This window comes from Heliangelus exortis, chromosome 1 (genome assembly GCF_036169615.1).
Source record: "Heliangelus exortis chromosome 1, bHelExo1.hap1, whole genome shotgun sequence".
Classification (NCBI taxonomy): Eukaryota; Metazoa; Chordata; class Aves; order Apodiformes; family Trochilidae; genus Heliangelus; species Heliangelus exortis.
The window spans coordinates 52292954-52316371 of record NC_092422.1 but is presented as its reverse complement, the minus strand read 5'-3'; the positions used below and the strand labels follow the sequence as shown (position 1 = coordinate 52316371).

Sequence of the window (23418 nt, the reverse complement as noted above, 5' to 3'; positions counted from 1 at the left end):
TCCATGCCAGCCTGAATCTGTGTGTTCCTGCCTCCAGCTCCTGACTCCAGGAGTCCAGCCTGGACTTTCCCAGGGCTGCCCTGCAGCCTCGGTGGTGATGTGAGAGTTACTGGGGGGAAGGGGGGAAGGAACGTGGTTCCTGTATATTTGTATATAGTTAGCAATTTTTCCTATTTATCATTAGTGTTTCATTAAAGTTGTGTAGTTTAGTTTCCAACCCATAAGTCTCTCTCCCTTATTCTCTCTCCTTTCTTTATCAGGGAGGAGAGAGAGAGATTAATAGAGAGCATCTGTTACTCAGTTTAATTGCTGGGCCAGTGTTAAACCATGACAAGCGAGGTGCAGGACTATGAGACCGCTTTTGCGTGTGCCCCAAGGTCCTGAGCACATGACAGGTCCTGGAGAGGCTGTGGTTCTCCAGAGCTTAGAGCAGCCATGCCAGTAACGTTTGCCTTTGTCTCTCAGGTGCTTTTGCAGGTAGGATGGCCCGTGTCTTCGTCTACGGGACGCTGAAGAAGGGTCAGCCCAACTACAAGCACATGATCAACACGGCCAAGGGGCTAGCAAAATTCCAAGGAAGGGGCCGCACCGTGGAGAAGTACCCGCTGGTGATCGCAGGAAAATACAACATTCCCTACATGCTGAACATCCCGGGGACAGGGCACCACGTTGCTGGGGAGATTTACTCTGTTGATGAGCAGATGCTGCAGTTCCTGGATGAGTTTGAAGGCTGCCCAGACATGTACCAGCGCACCCTGATGAGAATCGAGGTGGTGGAGTGGGAAGAGAAGGGCGGGGCAGGCGAGGGGGTCCTGGAGTGCTTCGTGTACAGCACGAGGACGTACCCACCTGAGTGGGTCGGCCTCCCCTACCATGACAGTTACGACTCCTCGGGGAAACACGGCCTCTCCTACGTCCGACGTGAAAGCCGGGATTAGAAACGGGAGGCGACGCGGCCTGGCCAGGCCCGGCCTGGCCTGGCCCGGCCTGGCCTGGCCCGACCGAAGATGCAGTAGTAAGCACACGCCGATCAGTAACGCTTCCAGGAAAGCTGTAATACCCTTTCCATTAAAAGAAAAAAGAAAAAAAAGCAAAAAAAAAAAAAAAAAAAGAAAAAAAAGCAGGATCTCTTGTAACCTTCCCAACCCAAAAAGCCTTGGCGCTACTGTTGGAAGTCTCATAGGCACAGAGATGGGGACTCAGCCCTGGCCAGTCAGCATCCTCCTCGGCCCCGCTAACCTGCCACGAGTCACTGGGGTTGCATGAGGCTGTGCACATCTGTTTTGGGGTCTAGTTATTCTTCTCCACCCCTGAACCCCCACCAACCTCACCCCTCTCTGCCTCAGCCCATGACTGAGGTCAGTGAAAGGCAGAGGAACAGACCAATTATTATTTTTTTACCTGAACTGGCAAAAATTTTGTGTAGTTCTCCAAGGTGGGTGGAATAACAATGTTACTATCAGCTACTAAAACTGATTTTAAAAAATCTGGAAAGTAACGCACAACTCAGCATTTAATAATGACTTCTAATGGCGTTTAGTAGGTTACCAAACCTAAAGAGGGAGAGATGACCGTGTAGCTGCTACGCACTTCAAGACAAATAAGAAACTGCAGGAGAAACAGAGAAAATTTAAAGACTTTTCTTGCTCTGTCTTGCAGTGTTTTTCTGAACTGGAAAAGAATTATCCTTAAAACATGCTCAGTTTCATAACGTACTGTGAAGAAATATTAAGAGAATTACATCTAATATAATACCTTTAATTTAGCATTCTAAGCACTTTAGGTACTGTTTCAGTCCACCAGGTGACTGTGGGACTGGGGGGTAGGGGTGGGGGGGGTGTTGGGGACCAGGAAGATCAAAGCTGATTGCATCTGCCCACCATGCTACAGCAGCTGCAGCTGTTGTGAGCACTTAGCAGCAAGGTGACTTTTAGCCAAGTGCTTTAATGCAGAACTTGCGACCACATGCAAGCTGAATTTCTTATCGGGAGAAAGACTGGATATTAAAAAAAAATATCCAGAGGACCTTAGTGTGCTACTGCAACATTAAACTGAGGGGGGGGGGGGGGGGGAAAGAAAAAAGAAAGATGTAGAGAAGATTGTTGTGCCCCTGACCCAACCAACTGTGCTGGTTTCTGTACAATCTGAGAAAATCATGGCTTTCTGTCTGTTAACACTACTGTGCTTTATATTTTCTTTCAAATGCAGTGTTTCATACATATAGATTGTACAGTGTACAAAGCTGCCAAAGGGATGTGAGCGGGGTATGTATGTCATGCAGGGAGCCAAAGTACAATTAAATGTACTGAGGATACCATTAAGAACAATATTGTACTTCAGCTTCATTGCCAGTTGCCCTCTGATGGCAGAGGAGATCTGGGGTAGGGAATGAGCCCAGGGATCCGAAGAAGGGATCAGCCTAAACTTACCAGTAACAGGCACTGCTGCATCTCATTTAGAAGAGAGAAAGCTTGTCTTGCTGCAGTAGGGCAATTAAGTACTTATTTTTAAAGCGGAATAGTTGTATCGAGTCTCATTACTATACCTTTTTTTTTTTTTTTAATTTTTTTTTTTTAGTCTAGGGCAACCTGCAGAAGATGAACTGTACTCCTTTTAGAAGGGGCAAAATGGCATTAAGTTTTATAGAAAGGTATGCAGGTGTCTGCCTCAGTTTCTCCATCTCCAAATGCATTAATTTTCCTGGAGGGCAGGTACTACCCAAACACTCTCCTTACTCATCTTGATGGGTTTTGTAAACTAATGAACAAAACAGATCCTTGTACTGTGTTATTGCATCTTGGCTGTGAGATTTAGCTGGCAGCTTCTCAGTAACACAAAAAAATGCCTCTTCAATCAAAAGTTTCAAGCAGAATGAACCTTTCTGGTTGAGTGTGAGTCACCAGCCTTGTCACAGACTGTTTTCATCCTTCACCTTCTGGTAAGGAGCCCAGGGGCCTCTGGCCAGAGGGGATTTTTCTGGGAAGTAGAATGACTGCACATCCTAGGCAAGCAAATGAGAACAGGCCCCCTCCTCTCTTGGGCAGTGGTCAAAGCACAGCAGAACAGTGACTTCAGCTGTGTTTTTCAGCAGGCTCTGCACCCACCTGCAACCTTCAATGTCTTTGCTGTATGCAGCCCCAGATTTGTGTCTCTGCAAGATGCTTTGATTTAGTAGTTAAGGTGGTGCAGGACTGATGGTTGGACTTGATGGTCTTAAAGGTCTTTTCCAACCATGATGATTCTATGATTCTGTGACTTGGAGCTATGTGGGGATAAAACCAAACAGGATTTGGTAACCAGATATGTAGGCAGTGAGACTGAAGGTCAGAGTAGCCCAGTGTGCTGGCCCAGCAGGGGAGGCCAAGGCAGGAGTGTAGGGACAGCAATGATGCTTACAGGGTGCAGGGACAGCAGAAGTATCACTGCATCTGGTGAGCTGCAGCTGCTGGCTCACTGAGCTGGAGCAACGGGTGGAAGAAAGAGCCTCTGATAATCACACAGTAACATTTTGGACCCAGTCAGCTTCCAGTTCCCACAGTTTTGTGGGAAAAGATAAATACATCCTCTTACCTGTTCTGCCCAAGTCACCAGCCCTCTCACTTCTGCTCAAGTCTCTTAAATCTTCCTCCTCTCCAGGCCCTCTCTGGTTTCCCAGAGGATACAGAGCTCTTCCCACAGGACACAGTTCTGTATTAGGAGCAGTCCCAGTTGTTCAGCCAGTCTGTAGCAAGAGCCTCTGCACAACAAAAGATCAGACACTTGGGTCTCCCCTTCCTGTAAGAGTTCAGGAGGAGGCTTGGCCTGAGGGACAGCAAGTGCTTCCAGGAATACCTTGGAGCAGCTAAGGGGATTCAAGGACAGAGGCAGCTCCTAACTTGCATCCAGCAATCAACTGAAAGAAGATAAAAGTTTGGGGAGGGAGGGAATTTGGGTATGGAGTCTTACTAAAAGAAGAAAATTCCCTTGCAACTGTAAAAGAAAATACAGGGGGGAAGTCTGTGTTAGCAAAATAAAACAGCTAAGCTGTAATTTAAATCTGGTCTGTACAAAATGTTACTATAAATCTGGTCAGAATTTAAACCATGGGCAGCACTTCTTCAGTGCTTACACAGAGCATAGAAAAACTGCTCAGTTCAACACTCAGTGCTTAATTTTCCACCCTTACCAACCACTATATGATTTGGCTGGGCCTCAAACCAGTGATACTACCACAAAGAAGATGAATTGGATTCAGGCTTTTGTTATGTTTTCCTTTTTCTTAAAAAAAAAAGAGGCTTTTCCTGTTTTAAAGCAGAAATAGTATTTTATTGATTTTACTTGATCCTGAAAAAATCAAAGAAATACAAAGGTTATGTACAAGTATTTCTGGAAGTAAAAATCTGGGATCTGTTGCCAAGGTTTAACATCTGTGTTTGCTGTTTTAACCACTGATACAATAAATATGACTATAAAATCCTGCACATAAGACTGTCCATCTTTTGTGGTGAATTGCCTTAATCATACTTTACGGATGCAAGTAATAAAGGCTTAGCTAATTCAGCAGAGTGGAGGAAACCTTTCATTCCAGTTCCACCAGCAGATCTCCTTCTCCAACAGTATCACCAGCTTTGCAGTGCACAGCTTTCACCTGCAGTGGAGAAACAGAAATAATTTCAAGTCCTCATTAACATCATGGTTAAATAAATGGTTTGGCTGCACAGGGTAAATGGTGACTGCACAACATGGTGATGGCCACAGGGATCATGGGCACAGGAGGGTTGGAAGGGCTCAAGGTTGACAGCTCAACCTCTGATGTTGAGTCCAGCTGAGGCCTGAGATCTCTGAGGATGGAGACTCCACCACCTCCTGGCAGCCAAATCATGTCCAAGGTAATTAAGCACCTGAAGTTTTAGGCACTCTTAAGTTTTCTAATGGCTGAGGGGCTTGAAGACCTGCATGTCAGATGGAGATGGCACTTCTTAAGATTAAAAAGCAACCTTTCTTCCATCCCTTTGGACTGCTGTTTATTTACTACTAAAAATTTAAATCTTTTAGAGGACAGAATGACTCTCCAACACTCATCCTTGGACATTTCAGTGAAATGTTCCAATATTTTTTGCATTACAGATTTTAAGTATAACTGCATTTTGGGATTTCAGCCATGAAGTGGGTTGCCCTCAATCCCCAGACGGGTGGAATAGATTTATTCAAATCTAAATTGGGATCCTTTAACATAACTGAACTTGGCAAAGGGCTACCACTATCAAATAAAGGCATCTACATGAATTATATGTTTATGTGCAGATTCCTGAATTTTAAACCACAAAGCATCTTATACTAGTCCCTCATTTCCTCTACAAAAGGCTGTAATATGTTTGACTTCCCTTTCAGCACGTGGAGCTCCAGAAAATACCTGAAGGTGCATCCTACACCTTTTTGCTTGCAATATTAATTCCAAGCTCACCCGGACTTGCCCAAATCCTTGTCAAAGCCCCGTTCAGCAGTTACCTTGGTTCAGGCATCCAAACATCACCCTGAAGGAAACCTACAGCACACCCAAAATACCAGGCTGCTATGGCTGCACATTTGCCCACCTGAGAGAGTTTCTAATTTGAGAGTCTAAAGCCAGGTGAGGTGTAAGTGCAGCAAAAGCAGATGCACAGCAGGGCTCAAGAAAAGGAGCTGAACACACTGCACCCACAAAGACACCGCGAGATGTACCAGAAAGGGCTTTGTTTCTAAATCGATCGCTAAGCAGCCTCCCAGATTCCCGACTCTCAGTCTTTTAAGAGATGAAAGCAGTGTAGAAAATACTTTTTTCTTTGTTTTTTTTTCTTTTTCTACAAAGGCCAGGCTCAGCAAACACTGTAGCTGACCAGTGTTTCAAACTCCCCAGGGAGTTCTGACGTGCCGCGGGGCCAGCTCCCGGTTCTGCCCCAGGCGCAGCTGTCCCTTGGAGACGGGAGCCACGCCAGTTCCTCTCCATCTTTCCCTCATTTTTCAACCACCTGTGGCTGGAGTAAACTCAAAAGCAGATAAAAAACAAGTTACTTCTTTCTCACAGTCACAAACAGGAAGGATGGGGTTCGGTGCAGAAAAGGAATTCAGCGGGGAATGAAAATGGGAACGTCTTCCAGCTGAAGACAAACGAATTGAGTTTCAAAACAGGGTTTCAAAGCATCGGAACGTGGACTGACAGAGAGCCAGTGCCAAACATCCCATTCCTGGGGAAGGGGGGGGGGCAAGTTATTTTAGCACTCAGAGCCACGACTTTGCACTGCAGAACGGGATGAATTCTGTTTAGCAGCTTCATTTCCACACAGCCCCATTTTACTTTTGCTTTTTCAAATTCTTAGAATTTGAAAGAACCAAATAGTTTGCTTACGATTAAAATGGGAGATGCCAAGGGGGCACGGGAAGGTGCACACTGGCCCCACTGCGTGGCCTGCATGCCATTCAAATCCCACTTGGAAGGATTAATAAGGCAAAGGTGGGTTTTATGTGGCACCTGTACAGAGTGAGTGGGAGATGTTTCTTAGTTGGAGAAGTGCAAGGAGGATTTTAGGGAAGAGGTTCCACAGGTTGCAGCACACCTTGGTGGGAGAGGGAAGGTTAATGTAAAAAATAAAAGGGAGTGGGTGGGAGAGGGAATGGCATTTTAATTACAAATACTCACTAGTTAAAATCAGTGGATGCAAAGAGCAGCAATAAAGGGGTTAAACAAAAGAAGCAAGGATGAAGAAATAAATGCTGGCAAATATTAATCAAGTGAGAAGGTAAATGTAATAGAAATTAACGCATGAAAGAAAATAATGAAGTGGCAATGTTAGAGCAACAGGAGAAGGTACGTTCTCCCTCTCTCTGCAATTTTTTTCCCTCAAGACCCAATTTTGCACTAAATTCACTGGAAGGGGCAAGCCCTGGGTCCCAGGCTCAGCGACGATTTTAGTGCCGTGCCAAATGAGCCTTTCTTGTAAACACACAAACAGTCCTTGGCATAGGGACCCATCCTGAGATCTCAGCAAGTCTTGCCAGTGGCTTAACCTTGTCCCTGCCCTGAAGTCAAGCTCCTTGCTGCCTCCTCCTGGGCTAAGGGATCCTGCAATTTCGTTTCCATTTCCTATTTTTAATTTTAAAATGGCAGTGCTTCAGGGAGCACGGAGAAGCCTGGCCCCAAGAAGAAAAGAGCTTGGACATGCTAAAAAATAGGAAAATATATAATCCAGATCTTTGGTGAGGGCTCTGACCAGTGACTTCTCAGGAGTGACTCTGCTCTCCCTTTGAAAAGGATGGATCAGGGTTGGATGGATCTAGATGATGCTTTCAGACTGTGGATTACAATCTGGCACAGGGATGCTCTGATGATTTAGGGGCTGACAGCCCCTGGACCAGATGGGATTTAAGCCATGCCCGTGTCATACCAGCTTAACCAGTTCCCTGCCCAGAATGATGGTTTTGGTACATTCTGTGCTGAAAGAGGAAGGTTCCAGTTCGGGAGCTGCAACCCTGACCCCCCTGAAAGCAAGATACCACACATCAGCCTTGCAAAGCTTAACACATCTCTAGATCTTGGGCTTCATATTTAACAGTCACAATAATTTAAAAATTGCTTTTCTCATGTTCCTGCAAAAGCATTTTCTATGCCTTGTTCTGAGTAGGGTTTTTTTTTTAATGTGAAACTGTTTGCCACTAATGAATTAACTGGCAAAGAGGTCTCTCTCCTTCAGTTGCTCTCTGGAAAGACGGAATTTGGAGAAACGGGCTGCAACACCTTTCAATTCAACTTGGCATTATAAAAATCAGAGCAAACAAATCATTTAGGAAAAAAAAAGAGTTATATGAATTTCTGAAGCCAGTAAAACTATTTCCTGCTGTGCTACCTAAGGCTCGGAACTACTTAACAGCATTCACAGCAGATGCAAATGTTAAAAATTAAAGACACCTCACTTCAAAAGACTTACAACAATAAGACTTAATTCCTTAACAACCAGAATCCTCCTCTATTCCTTTTTAATTTCTGTCCTATTTGACAAGTTGCATATGGTTTTAAGTGACCCAAGGTAGCTTACCTTGCCTGTTTTAGCAGCAATCATACTGTTCTGCATTTTCATTGCTTCAATTACACAAATCTCTTGACCTTCTGCAACCTGTTAAAATTGAAGCAGTACAAAATGAAGATAGAGGATTTGAAATGCTTTAAGTGTGCATGATTCTTCTGGAAAATAAAGGGATTACTTCATTAAAAGCTAAAAAGACTTTCATGGCACAAGTCAAGTCAGCCAGCTAACAGAGCCACAACACAAACCACAACCACAGATCACAATTGCCTTTGACAAACCAGCAGCAACAAAGAGAAAAAGGAATCACCTACTTGAAGCCATCACCCCAGACAAACCTGAAAGGCTCCCATCCCCTCCCATCCATTCAGCTCCAGCTTCTGCAGCTCACATTTCACATCCACCACAGTTTGACCTTAACTCCGGGGAAAGACTGAAACCTGTGCAGTTTTGGCCAGGCAGCTTTTGCTTTGGTGCAGATCCTGTGGATCCTAAACCTGATTCAGCAGCTGAAAATTTCTTGGCAGACATCTGGGGGAGCACGGGCTGGGAGCTCCAGCAATGCCAGTGGGGCAACTATGCTGAGCAGAAAGTCACAGCTCTGCACAGGGCAGTGTCTGGGTGGTGGCTCTGTACTGACAGCAGGGAGTGTGCCTGGGAGGAACCAACACATCCCATCCTCCAGGCAGCCATGGTGGGGGCTAAACCATCATTTTTACCACCACAGATGATAAGGGGAAGTATTCAAGTTTCCTTTTTCTGCTTGTTTTGCTCTGCTAAGAGGCATGTGCAAGCTCAGGGTCAGCAGTAACCCACTGAGCTGCTCTGTTGTGCCCCCCAGAGTGGTCCTCACTGCAACACCTTGGACTACAGCCACACAAGGCTTTGGGGTGTGTGTGTGTGTGCTTGAGGATACCTGTACATGAGTTGAGCAGTGAGCTGATAGATCTGGCTTACTGCAGTCAGGACAAAGATTGGACTGGATGCTCTTTGCAAGACTTTTCTAACCTGAATAATTCTATGATTCTATGAAGGAAAAACTACAGGATTCAGAATTTATCCCTCCTGTAACCCAGCACTCAGACAGGCATCCCACAAAGGTGATTTATGCCAGAGAGGGCAGGGCACTGGGTCCTACATACCAGTACTTAGGACTCGTGAGGGGACACCTGTCTGGGATGCCTGGCTCTGAGTGCCCACAAGCCTTTTTCTTTTTTTTCTTTTTCCTTTTTTCATTTTTTTTCCTACACTTTTACAGATGTAGCCTGCCAATCCCTCATTATTGCAGCAAATTTGGGATATTTTCACCCTGCTGTCAGAGTTTCATTAAAGAGGGTAATTTAAGACCTGCGGAGATCAGTTCTCTGCATTGTTATATGAGTTAGTTCCCTCAAAATGTGTTTGTTTTTGTATGTACATGTATACACATATAAATACTTCTCTAAATATATGTAAAATTAATAATACATATTTAAGAACAGGTGTTGGATTTCAGAGGAATCACAGACATGTAAAGCCAGACATCAAATGCATACTGCATGAACTGCATTCAGAAAATTTAAATAAACTTTTTTTTTTTTTTTCTGAAGTGTGCACTACTGTTAAACACTTCCCAGAGCTACTCCTGGCTAATGACAACTGTACATTTTAGGGAATGACTGGAAGCATTGATGCCTGCCTATGGATTCTGAGCAAGACAGAATAAAAGGTATTACATTATAAGGTGCTTGCATACCACTTCTCCAACAGACTGACAGCAGCAGTCTGATGGGCTCCTGGTGGTAAATAAGGGAAATGTTTGCTATGGGAACACAGCGGGCCCACCGGATACAGAGAACAGCCAACACCCAACACTTCACCTGCAGAAATTCCATCCCAAGCTTCAGGTGAGCACTTAAGTCATTAGCAGTGTCAAATTCAGTGAATAGTATCAAAGAGTTGTTCTTTGTCCTCAGTTATTTCCCTTCTATTCCATTTCCCCATCTTTTGTCTCCCTCCCTCCACACCTGCTGCTCTGCCTGTAGCCCCATCCCAGCAGCTCTTTATTTCCTTCCCTGCTTTTCCTCCTTTTCTCCCTACCTCACTGTTCAGCTTTTCTTCCACCTGCTCTGAACTTTCCAGATATTTCTGAGGTTAAGAGGAAGCCGTGAATGTCTAATTCTGGCTAAAAGAAAAAAAAATAAAAACAAATGAATTTTTATAGGCAAGAACGCTTGTTGGAGGGTGTTTTAATAGCGTGTTTCAGGAACAAATTTTCCATCCTGTGGTTGAACTCAGCTATCAGAACACCAAGAACGTGGGGCTCTGAAGATTACTGGAGACTGACACTAAGGAGTGCAGATCCCAACTGAGTGGTCAAGGGCACAAGAAACTCTCCTGGTGAGCCCCACAGTGACTGCCAAAGTGTAACACGGCTTCATCAGGGGGACAGTGCACAAACGGATCAGTTAGCAATTATCTAAGCAGAGTCCTGGAATTATATGTAATGGAAAAGTACAGGACTGCCTCTGTTGATCTTAAGTACACCTGTAAAATGCAAGGAAGTATTAGTGGCTATGGCATGGAAATCTCCATGAATCTGGATTTCTCCTCAGTTTCCACCCTTTCTCAAAAATAAAGTTTTTGTGTTTTATGTAATACCTGCTGGGTCAATGACAAAGGAAGCAGCACCTGGAAAGGATAACCCACAAAATGTATAGACCATTTAACATCTCCTTGTCTTGCTAATTTGGAAGGAAGGAGACACTTTCAGCACATACCACGTGTGAAAATGCTGTGTCAGTGCTTCTGATGATGTGCAATTTGTTGAAAATTACCTCAGTGAAAGTGTCACTTAAGCACAGAAGTTTAATTAGTGGTCTTATGTTAAACCTCTACAGCTCCACACATTGTGTTGCAAAGTGACAAATCCTAAAATTAGGCACTTGTATCTCTCTTTTCTCTTTTTCAGTCTTTTGGGCATTGTCCAACTTCTTTCATGCCATAATTGCACATATCCTTTTGCCTGTTATTTAGCCTGCAAATGAAAACCTCAGCAATGTGTACGAGTTCCTGCTCTCTGTCTTATTTAAGGATTTATCTGGACCCTTTCTAATGTTTCATTTGCATCATACAATTTTTTTTCTTTCAGTGCACCATCTTTACATTTCCATTTAGAGAGGTCTCAGTGATGACCCAAATCTGTCAAAACAGGCAAGTAGCATCAAGCAAAAAATCTGATTGATCGAAACCAAGTAAAATTAAAGGGCTCCTTATCTTAAAAGTAACTAAACTCAGGTATCTTTCTCATGGTTATGCTACAGACAAATCTACCTTTACACTGCTTAGAATATAAAAACAAATACCTGATTAATGGTAGACCTGCAGTCTACATTTCAGTAGCTTATTTCTGCATGGCACAGCTCGCAGTATCTGTTCAGTTTTGTTCCTCACAGAGTGAAAAAAAAAAAGAAAAGTGAAAAGAAAAGAAGGAAAAAAAAATCAAGGGGGAGGGTGCTTAACATCTCCATGTTGCTAACAACTCTGATGTGAACTTGGGAACAGTCAATAGCACCCTTTGAGCAGCTTGGGCACGGTGGTTGCTCTCTCCTCCAGCCAAAAGGTTACACACAGGACAGGACGATGTCTCCGGTCACTTCCCACCGGGCACTCCCTGCACGGGCTGGCAGCAGAATCTGAGAAGCAGCAACCCCGAGCTGTTCTCACTGCACCTTCAGGAGGACCATAAAGACAAAGTGCACTTAGAGAGAGGTCTCTTCAAAACTCAGAAAGGCAAAAAGACAGCGCAGGCCCGAGGGCGTTGCTACCAGGAGATGTGTGTGAACGTGCTGCGCTTTGCCTTCGGACTTCTGTCCGTCACCCCGCGAAGCCTTAATGGTTGTGACAGGGACGTCTTCAGTGTTAGGCTTACAAAATGGTCACAAGCCCCACAAGTCTTTCTGATAAACCCAATGGGCACTGATGTATTTCCCCGCTCCCTGTCTAATTGGTGTAAAGTTTGCAGAACTGGACCCCCCTATCTTTTATCCAGCTTGCTGCGTCCTCTCCTTTGACACGAGGTCAGGGTTCACATTCGCATCCGATTATCGGAGTGGCACTCATTAACCAGCAGCCTGCCTCGCACCAAAATGAGTTCCCTGGAAAGGGGAACTCGGCCCATTTACTCAGCAGATTTTAGCATTTTAAGGAGGCCTGAATGTCACACAGTATTGCTACGTTTTGAGGAGTTTCAGACATCTCCAGCTGATGATTAATTGTGAGTGATGGGAAATAAAATCCAGTAAAGCCAGCTGCTTGCCATGGTCGGCAAAATTACTATAATGGATATAGGCTGCCAATTTTCCAGTTTTACTGGCAAGTCTTCCAAGTGTAATTAAGGGAAGTTATAAATGATATGGAAATCTATCAAGTCCCATTTATTTTCAGAGGACTCTTTCCCCTGAGACTTTTATCTTCAAGCTTATAGTTTGCTTTGTTGTGCTAATGACTTAAACCACTTCTTATTTCTGATTAAAGCCCCCAATATCCTTCATAAGAAGTTAGATCCACTTTATTCAGAAGGATTTAAAGAAACAGAAACCTTTTTAAAGTTGTGTTTGTTAACCGTGCTGAGCTCCCACTTCCTCTGTGGAGGCATAAGAGAGCACCCTCCACCTTAGGCACCTCGCTACTGTCCGGATTTCTGCTTTCAAAAAATTCTGAAAAATCTGGTGGGAGGGAAGGATAAGAGAGAATAAATACAATAAAATAAATCCACCATCAACAAAACCCCCAGCTTCTCTCCGAGTCCTAAATTCTCCAAAACCAAAGATTGTGAGTGCTACCTTAGATGCCAGGCATTTAGCATCACTGGGTGGTGTTGCTCACTAATGTCGTTTGATTTGGAATAAAAGCATGAAAATGATGTGCAAAGGCCTAAAATTGGAGACGTAAAGGATGACTGCACAGTATTCCATTTCTCAATTTCATCCTTCAGAGCCACAAAATGGGGGTGATACAGTTACTGGATGAGATTTACAGTAACAGCTGTGGTCTGCCCACACAAGGGAGGACCTTCTAATGGGCTAAGGTCTGTTTTGAACAGACGGGGAGTAGCAAAACAAGGTTCCCTATTAAGGGTGTGCAGCAATATTCTTGATAAAGAAAACGAGTGTTGGTAGTCAGATTTCTTTAAGAGACCCAAATCTCCTTTTGCTATTAAAAAAAATAAAATAATCTATTTTAGAAAGTGCTAACTGCTAAATAAAAGACTTGTAAATGTAAAGCTTTGGGTTTTTTCTTAATCTCCTTGCTACGAACTGTAAAGAATGCATAGGAACCAGTGCCAGGGGCATATGGCTTTCTCCTGTGCTGAACGTTCATACAAAAGACAGGTTCATCAGTCATTGGAGTATCTGGATAAAAAATTAGCTCCTGATGGATGGTATTTAGAGCTTACCTGCTGCTAGTACATTACCAGGGAAACACAGGTTTTGAAACCCACATGACATTAGAAACTGCAGACCATGAAGTACCCCACGTGCAAGCGCGCTCATAATGTACGCCAGGTTATACAAAATAAGAAATAAGCTATTTAAACCCTCTGCCTAAAATTGGGCCCACTGCAAGGAACCCTGGGTCAGCCCTACACAGGCCAATTAATGCACAGCATCTGCTGTATAGAAGCCGTGCATGAAGCACTTCCGAATGATTTCAGCAATTAAAAGAAAACTGTTTCCTGCCTGCTCTGACAGCAACTGTTTCAATGCAAGAGTGAGCACCAAATCATTGTGTGCAGCTGAAAAAATTAAGTCTCTCTCTCTCTTTTTTTTTTTTCCCCCCTCTCCCCCCCTTTCTTTTTTTTTTTAATCTTGTGAAAAGGGAGTGGGAGGGATGAAGATTTCTTACGGAATCGGATCGGTCTTTTGTTGTCCGACATTCTGTGTTTTTCTGCCAAATTAGACAGAAGGCTCCGAGGGTTTACGGGGCCCTCTGCAGTATCACCTTCTGCTGCACTGTGGCTCCCTAAAAAGATGGATCAATATCAACCCTGCTGATTTGCCTACAAAAGTGAAAATCCCTCAGTAACATTTTTAGGACCATTGTACTTAGAACACAGGTGCTCCAATGTGTTACATTTTTAAGGCTCTCAGGGTTGAAGGGAAAAAAAAAAAAAAGAACCACAACCAAACAAACAATGACAGCCCCATGCAAAAACAATCTTAGATTTGATTAAAAATTAAGTGAGAGTTGGATTTTATTGATACCTCCTTTTACAGCTTTGGGGAGACACCAGCAAATATCCCTCTAAATTTCCACTATGCTGTGACTTGTGTGCCTACTGAGCCCTGTAAGTAAGAAGGAACAACACAAGACTGTGCCATAAGAAATCCCTATGAATCCCTCTCTTGTAGCCTTCTGCAAAATAATTACAAGCGTTCATCTTGTTTATGCTTGTGCAAAACCACTAAACAGTGAATTAAGTACACATTCACCATCAAAAACCCTTATGAAGATACTGAGATCTTTGTTTGTTTATTTGTTGTTTAAACTTAGTCCATGCTGGTATCATTCCCTTCCCAGATTTTTTTCTCTCTGACTTGTTGGCAATCTGGCAAGCAAGCATCCAACAAGAAAACAAATCAAGAGGAACTGGATGAGCAGCAATTGAAATTCCTTCACATTGTCCATTGCCGTAAAACAATTAGCGAAGGTTTCCCCTTCTTTCCAAATTAACTTTGAAACGGGAGCTAGAGAGCTGCAAATATAATTAGTGGCAATTAAAAGCACTTGACAAACCATTATTAAACTTTTTTTGCCACGCTCCTTTCAGGAAGATAGCACATCCCAAATGTTGTGACCTCTGGCTAACCAAAGGTCAGGGATGTCCCCCCGACAGCAATCAGCGCCGGCCATTGCACTCCCACTTATCCAAAACACAACTTCCCCAACTGCTCCGGAGATCCCAGCGTGGGGGGGAAGTGATCTGCAGGCAGAGAGAGAAAATCTGGGAGGGATTCGGGTGCTACTCAGCCCAAGGCAAGGCTTAGTTGCCATCACAGCAGTCTCTATTGGTCAGCTTTTTCACTAACAGCTACTCCTAATCATAGGATCATGAAGTTGGAAAAGACCTCTAAGATCATCAAGTCCACAGTTACTTATATATAATCCAAATAAATATATAATCTAAATAAACATATAATGTAAATAAATGCATAATGTAATTTGGTATCAATATAATTGCTCTCTGTGAATTGATATATATATTGATTTATATGAATATATTAAAGTTGATTATAATTTGAAAAGGCAAAGCATACCAATAAAAATAATAATTTTTTTAATCTATTATTTCTCTTTAAAGGATTGCAGCATCTTTCCCCTAGGAGGGAACTCTAGTGATATTGAATATTTGTGCCTCATCATCAGAATAGGATTTCACTCTTAATTACACCCTCGTCCAACACAAAGCTTAAGACTGTGCAACAGCAAAAAGATCTAGAAGAAAAATCTATTTGAGTAAATATAAAAACAAACAAACAAACCAAAAGATAACACAAACAAATAAAAAAGCAACAAAAACGTTACAAGCAATTAGTATAGTTAAGGATTTTTTAATGTAACCACAATTACTACTTGTAGTCTTGTGGTATAAAAATGGTGAAATATTTGAATGCTTTTACTCGTGAAATTTCACAACAACAACGTTTTCATTTTCTGTTTACCAATTGCTTTTTTTTCACCCACAAAAATACACACCACAAATTATTTAATGCACAGAATCACAAAAACTACATGAGGCTTTTGACCACATTTGGTCAAGCTCGCAAACTCCCTTTAGCTGAAAAGTGCAGTTTGTGTTTTCTTTGGGATCTCTGAAGAAGAGGAGAGAGGAAGGGAGATAAAAGAAGAGAAAAAGGAAAACCAAGAATTAAAAAAAACCAGATAAAAAAAACACACAAGAGAAAAAAACCTTATTTGAATTTAAGAATATCTTACATAATTGATACTACATTTGTCTAAATAAAATGTGAAACTGTTACAAGTGCATTTTTTACTATTTTCCCTGGTTGTTATTTGTCTGCTATAAATCTCAACGAGTATAATTACAGTGTAAGATATGAAAGGGAAAATGAATTTATTTTTTTATAGTTTTGAGGTCTGAAGGGCAAGTAGAATATGAAAAACCAGACAACTGGCTGATGGCAACAGGTAACTTTGTAACTCCATCTTTTCTTTCACAAGAATGAACAATGTAGTGAGAAACTGAATTTAGGAAGCTGTTTTGGTTTGATTTTCAGTAGTGAGCATTTCAGCAGTAGAGGTCAAGCAAAACATATCTTTTCCCACAGCAAGAACTTTCCTAGGCTTGTGAAATGGAAAATTGTGGAGAAAGATTTTTTTTTTTAAAGTTATTTTTTGAAAGAACAACAAAAGGAGTTAAAATAATGTGCATGCAACTGAACTGGAAGAGGAATGCTGTTTAGAAGAACTGGAATGCAGCTCAAACCATCTTCCTCAGTTGTTTTTAAAACATGGGATCACTGATAGGGGTGTGTTTTTTAAGTTACACAAGTTAAAAAGGGGCCTTCAAGTTGCTTGGTTCTGAAATTACTGATAATTATCATACACAGTTATTAGATAACATCTTGGTAGAAAAAAAAACATTACATGTGGTATTAACACCAATGGCTACAGGAGTACTGATTTGAAATTACAAGATATGTGATATGAGTAAACTCCACTTAAAGACTGGTTTGAATGGTAATGACTTCCAAAACCTGGAATCAATCTTCAATTACTGGAAAGAAGTAAGGAAACTTTAAAATTTAGGTCAACATAATTAACTGTCCTCTTTTTTTTTTTTTTTTTTTTTTTTTTTACTTAGCCATGGTTCTGCAAAGATTCGGTAACACTGTAGTGTATACCCAGAACTGCTTTACTTTTATATATTTATAGATGGGGGAACCATTAAAGTGATTTAGGCTACCAGTACTGGTGTTAGCTGATTGACCAGTGCTTGGCTTAGGATGCCACCTGTACTGCCTAATTTAATTTAAAAAGAAAAACAACCAACAGAAGCAAACAGCTATAAGAAAAACATCTTTGTGCTTCTAACAGAGTGAAAACTGAGAAATTAAAAACTCTATTCAAAGGTGAAAGTATAGCAAAGACCAAAAGGCAATCAAGCCAGCTAAAATCTTTTTTTGTTGCTGTGGACACCTCAGACTGCCAAAGTCACACTGAGGTGTGGGAGCACTTTGGGTGCCTGCCTCAAATGGAGTTTGACAACACTGCTTTACCTGTTCAAACATCCAAATATCGAGGTCTTGGGCTTTCCCTCCTGCTGCTGCAGCTTCAGTGCACAGAATCCCACATGCACAAAAATCAAGCCAGGCGACTCAAGACAAAAAAGAAATAATATTTGCAATTGCCTGCTTGTTTCCAGCCCTCTAAGCATAGCAGTGAATTTGTGCAGTTTTAGTAGGGTTTTATGGCGGTGCATTTGTGGTGAGGCTGAAACCACTTGCAGTGCCACCTCCACGAGCTGGCATGAAAATTCTGCTGTGTGACAGCAGGGCTGGCTCCTGCTGCCATCGGTGTCAGCAGAAACAAAGCAAGTCCCTTGCCTGGACTCTGGAAGCCCAGTGGTTTCTCTGACCCTTGGTGCCACTGGGAACCAAAAAGTGACTCCCTCAAAACCGAATTTCATCCAAATCCATGCTTGTGATTAACAATCTACTTGCAAAATAAACCCTCACTCACCAAAATGGTTATTTCCTATACAATGTGACCATGTTATCACGAGGAATGTAAGCTAAATTTTTCAGTATTTTCTCTCTAAATAATTAACCTTCTTTCAGTCAGCGAGATTTCAAATTGTTTTGTTGTTTATGTTGCTTTTTGCTTCTGAGTGCCTTCATTGTGTTTCCAGGAATAACTGAGTGACAACTAATTACAGTCTTCTGATCACATGAAGGAAAATAAAGTAAGTAGACAGTAACTAAAAAGCTAAAAAAATTGGCAGCATCACGAGTTCTGCTTTTCTCTAAATGACAAACATCACTTCCCCACTGTGTTAGTAAAATCTATAGATCATCTTACAGACAAAAGAAAATAAATTCCTTGCAAATGCAGTATCTTTTGGCAAAAATGAATTGAAAACTGCTTATCAGACCAGCTGGATAGAGGATGCTCACACAATCTTCTATTGGGCTTCAACAGACCAAAGTATTTTTCAGCAGCAGCAGCCAAATGAGAACACTGTGCTTCAAGGAACAACAATGATACATGGAGTGAGAAAAACTAACACAGAGATCAGCGTCGCCTTCTTATTTGGCTAAGGAAGCAGGGAGAGGGACTAACAAACACCATATGGTTTACCTGACTGGGTGCAATGCCCCTATAGCTGAACCACAAGCTATAAGCATGAGTTTACAAGCATGGCCACTCTGACAGAGACAAGATGTCCTTTTTCTAGGAGTTCCTCCACCATTTGTACAGTGACACCTGAAGGAGGGGTACCACAACCCAGCTCCCTGTGGTACTGACTGCTCTGAGAGCATCACCCTGTGAGCACAGCACTGTAGCAGGGACTGTGCTGCCCTGCTTAGCACAGATCATGGGTTAGGAGAAAACACTCTCAGAACAGCTACTAACCAGGCAGCTTTATTGCAGCAACACCTGAGTGAAAAGATGGACAACAACCTCGTGCTCTCCGTTTTTCAGCTGTGCTGTTTTCACGCACCACACCAAACCCAGCTGCAAACACACACTAGGAGCTACTTAAATTCCCATCTCTTCAGCAGACTAAAGAAATCGGACTTTCCCCAAGCAGTGCAAAAAAAAAGAGCTGTGTTTTTCAGGGAGATACAGTTTCCTGCCCTTCATGCCTTGAACAGCTGTAGTGAGTGAGCTGGCTCCTGATGGACAGCCAAGATGTGTAATCTGAATCACGCCATCCCACTGCTTATCCAGTGCCAATAGCTGATGGTACCTTCATCTCGTTTGTTGGGTTGTTTTTTTTTAACATCTTGACACTCCTCCTGAAAAGGAAGGATTTAACTTAAAACCCTTTTCAATAACGTAAATGTGTTTTTGCAATTAAAGCCACACAATTAGCATTGACAAGCTCAGGTCAGCAGAACACAGATTATGCCGGGAAATGCTCTGCCACTCAGTGCCTGCAGCAAAAAGTGACTGGGGAGGAGAAGAGGGGGAAAAAAAACATCTCCACACATTATTTAACAACTTGTGGTCTGATGCTCTGCACCATTTGTGGATTTGTGGAGGGAGGTTCATTTATTTACTTAAAATCCTTTTGGCTGTGGCCTCCTTCTCTGCTGGTTCTATTCCTTCAAGACCACAAGAACTATTTTGCAGGGCAAGGCAGCTGGTAGCATTTAACAGAATAACTTCACAAAAAAACCCCACAAAACTTAAATTAAATAAGGCTCGAAATCCTTGCCTTAAAAATGTTTCCCTTCATTCTTGGCAAAAAAAAAAAAAAAAAAATCTCCCTTACTCAGCCACTCATATTGCCTAGACACAGAAACCACAGATTTCTCTATCCATGCAAGGATTAATTTTAACTGAATACTGCTGTTTCTAAAGGAATGAAGTGTGTGTGTGTGCAGATGTAGAGATGACAAAACCATAACACCAAGTGTAGAAGCTAAAAGCATTTCTCTTCCTAATTTTTGCTCAGCTGTACTTTGCTCGGCTTTCTCAGAAATGTCTTCATTTCATTAATATATACAAATTTCATTAAATATAAATATTTGCACCCACAGGTCTTTAATACTAACATGACAACTTTCTTCTCTCTGTAAATAGTCAGGAATATCCAAATAGTCTAAAACCAAAAGTGGCAGCATAGCAAAAGGAAGGCAAACACATTACGAGCACAACTGATGCGCATCACATAGTAAGTGCAGCCCTAATTTTGGAGTAGCAATCTTGATCCCACTTCTACATCATCTCTCAAGAGCACCAAAAATTATGAACTCTGCAACTAAAACTTTCTGTTTGCATCTAAGTGTCACATAAATGTTTACGGCATCATTTAACAGACAGTAGTACTTTAAAATTAATCTGCACAATCTGATTCAAATCTTCCTGGTCTGCAGCACTCTATTGCTTTCAACAGTTATAAAAGAAAAGGGCCCTGACCTAAGAAATAATGTGGTAGGCACAATGTGTACAATTTCATATACAGCTCAGTTTAAGTGAGTATTTATATCTAAGTCTAAAACACAGTATTTGCATTCACTTCCAGCTAGAAGCAGTGTGAGATAAGCAGCACTGGAAATCCCCAGGACAGCAATGGTACATTTTGTGGCCCTTCTCTATGTCAATTTTATTCCTTCTGCACGACAAGAAGATTCCCATAAGAGACTGGGAAACCCCAGCACAGCATTCCCAGTTCAGGGAAGTCGTATGTCTTGTGAAGGGATACCATGGGAATTGTTAAAAACAAAACAAAACAAGAAAAACCAAGCAAAAATCAATCAAACAAACAACAACAAAAGCAATCACAAATAAAAAAACCCAAACAAAAAACCAAGGAAGGAGAAACAAGAAATTTAAATATCTATTCTGTGTCCCTTGTGCCTAAGTAATATTTTCATTGCTTCAGGACAGAAAATTGACAAACCTTTCCTGCTTGCACTAACAGCATAAATGAACTTACAAACATGCCCATATACACATACATACACACACATGTATGCACTTTTGGTTGTTTTTCCCCTGCCAATATATTTGTGATAAAATTTGTGATATATTTGTGATAAAGTTTTTAATTGAGTTTCAGCTGTGGACTTGAATGAACATTCCTTTTAAAGCAAATTTAGTTCCAGTTGTGCTTCTTTATTAGTCTTAATAATCTAAATGAAAAGCAGCACACATCCTTCAGCATACTTCATTCTACAGGTGAGGTAAAAAAAAAAAACAAAAAAACCAACAAACCAAAACTGAACAACTGACCTGTAGTTTCAGCTGCACCAAGGAGAAATTTGTGCAGAATATACAAGGAAAATGCAGATACACAGACCACATTTCTTACCGTGTCCCCAGGCTTGACAGAAACTGCCACCACTGCTCCAGGCATGGGAGATCTCAAAATGCTGGAGGTGTCCTCTGCTGCTTTCTCTGGCATGTACTTGCTCAGCTCTGCAGCAACCTTCGTCAGTATTTGTAATTTGTACTAAAGAATAGGAAGAGGAATGTTTCAAAAAACTGCACCTTGGTGAATTCCAATCAATAACCTCCACTAACTTAAGGCATGTTTTTTATAAAACACATCTGTTATCTATTCTTCACCGGAGTGTCTGAAAATCGGTTTGAAATCTTTATTGAGGGTTTCTTTTTCAGGATGTGGAAAGAAAAATACGCAACCCCGATCTGCAGCAATGAGCACATAAAAGGGAAGAATCAAGTACAGTAAAGAAAAGTCAGATTTCTTTAAAACTGGAGGTCAGACAGGGTATATACAGATTTTTAAAACAGAAATTGCCTTATGCTTACTGCACATTATCTTTATTGGATACAGAATATTGAGGGATTAGTTTCTAGTGCTGTGCTGAACTGGAAATTGACCTTTTGGGAAAGTCTGTCAGATTTTCAGTGACGTGACTGATTTTAAGCATTATTTTCACCTTTCTAAACATTTCTTTTTATCATGTCTTTAATGTTTCAAGTGAACAACTTGTTCAGATTTTGCAATTAGAACATAATAAACAATTTCTCTCCCATTTTTTCATGCACAGGCAGAATGATGGAACGTTTTGGAAAAGCATCGTCTGAATATATCCAAGCTGTACTAAAAAAATTGTTCAGCTGCTGTTAACTACCTTGAGAAAAAAGCATGTTTTTTGTAGTATATTTTATAGCAATTGGAAATGGAAACGAGCACCATCAACCTCAAGCATCTGGGAGCATCCCTTCAAACAAAGCTTTCTCAAAACATGTGTACGCTAGCTTAAGCTCCAGGCTTTTAGTTTTTCGAAACTTGTGGTCACTTTTGGGAGGTAATTCATTGCGTTTAGACAGATGGCCTTCAGGTTTGTCCCAGTGCACTGGAAAACGAATGCAAGAAGCCAGTAGATGGCAGCAGGTCTCTGCGGGAAACTCCCTCCTCTCCAAGGCCAAGGGAGTGAAGAGCGGCACCGCACTTCAGCAGTAATTTAAACAAAGGTTTTAATAATCAGCACCGGATGAAACGCATTTACAATTCAAATGTGTATTTTGCTGATGTAAAGTTCAACACCTTGCTTTGAACAGTATGTTTTCCTCCAAAATAATTAGCTATTGTTTTATTAGCAATAAAATGTCTCTACTTTTCATTTTTACACGGACAGAAAAAAGGCGATATCCTTATGGTGAAGGTAAAGGGGGACTCTGCCTTCTGCTTCTGCAGAGCGGAACACGGCGTTTATAAATACGTGCAAAAGGTGATTAATTCTGCAGCAATGACATCTTTAAAAAACAGCTTTCAAAGCCAAATTAAAAATACCTAACAGAGGATTACCGTCCTCCACAAACGGCGTTTGGAGACACAAGATGATGTGCAACAAACAGTGGAGCCCTTCAGTTAGAAACGCTTGCTTCTCATCTGAAATTCAAGCAAATGGCTAAAAGCACCGATCCCCTACCACAGCCCCAGCAAATGCCCCAGCAACATTCCCTGAAGCTGCGAGCAGCGCCCGGAGATTGGAGAACCCATTCCCAAACGTGTGCCCTGGTGACAACTGAAGTGGCAGAGGAAAACCGGCACCATTTTGTATGCAAAAAGCTGCTTTAACTCCGAGCCTCCTGCGGGCATCATCACCACAATTAAGGCTGTGGCACTCACATTTTCCAACGCCCCAAAAACACAGCCTCGTTCTTTCCCTGCACAAGCAGCTACACTGGAAGTGGTGTGACCCTCAAAATATCTTTTCCTAAAAGTAAAGTGTGGCTGTGTGGCTGCACACGTATGAACACTCTTGCCATGTGTGCTGCAGGGAGAGGGGAGGTGATGCCTATAGGAGATTTGATGACATAAGTTGCAAATAGAATTGCAGCCGTGTGACAAGTCAAATAATAACATCTTATGCGTGTTTCTTTGCTCTTGAGTGTCTGTTTTGCAATCAAGACATACAAGTGTCTGCCAGTTTCTGAAGGATATGATCCTTAAGTGAAATTACTGTGCAAATAAAAGCTTTTTACTCCTATTAAAATTCATCTGAGTCATAAGTGGCAAGGAAAAAAAGCTCGCCGAGTGTATTCTGCTGTCAATCTAATAAACATTCTGTGCAGAGGGACTATTTATCAAAGATAAATTGTACTTAAAAGTCCTTCATTAAATCTATGGGGGGGAATATAATTACATCAAATTGCACAGTTTCAGTATCCATGGTTA

General features: G+C 41.8%; 2 protein-coding genes across 6 annotated transcripts in view; one reads left to right on the top strand and one right to left on the bottom strand.

The window, feature by feature from the left end:
- Positions 1 to 2066, top strand: part of GGACT (gamma-glutamylamine cyclotransferase) — a 28158-nt gene extending 26092 nt beyond the window's left edge. For 2 of the 3 annotated variants that reach the window (XM_071742535.1, XM_071742531.1), the window contains exon 2: positions 466 to 2066. In XM_071742535.1, the coding sequence (XP_071598636.1) occupies positions 483 to 938 (456 nt within the window). In that variant the 5' untranslated portion in view covers positions 466 to 482 and the 3' untranslated portion in view covers positions 939 to 2066. Of the gene's footprint in view, positions 1 to 78; positions 100 to 465 lie in introns of those variants that run through there. The other variant, XM_071742532.1, reaches the window with a different exon arrangement.
- A 2196-nt stretch (positions 2067 to 4262) lies between these two features.
- The window catches only part of PCCA (propionyl-CoA carboxylase subunit alpha), a 281260-nt gene continuing 262104 nt past the window's right edge, over positions 4263 to 23418 (bottom strand). For all 3 annotated transcript variants that reach the window (XM_071742501.1, XM_071742507.1, XM_071742529.1), the window contains 3 exons: positions 21082 to 21222; positions 8049 to 8126; positions 4263 to 4627 (listed from right to left, as the gene is read on the bottom strand). In XM_071742501.1, coding sequence (XP_071598602.1) covers positions 4559 to 4627; positions 8049 to 8126; positions 21082 to 21222 — 288 coding nt within the window. In that variant the 3' untranslated portion in view covers positions 4263 to 4558. The remainder of the gene's footprint in view (positions 4628 to 8048; positions 8127 to 21081; positions 21223 to 23418) is intronic.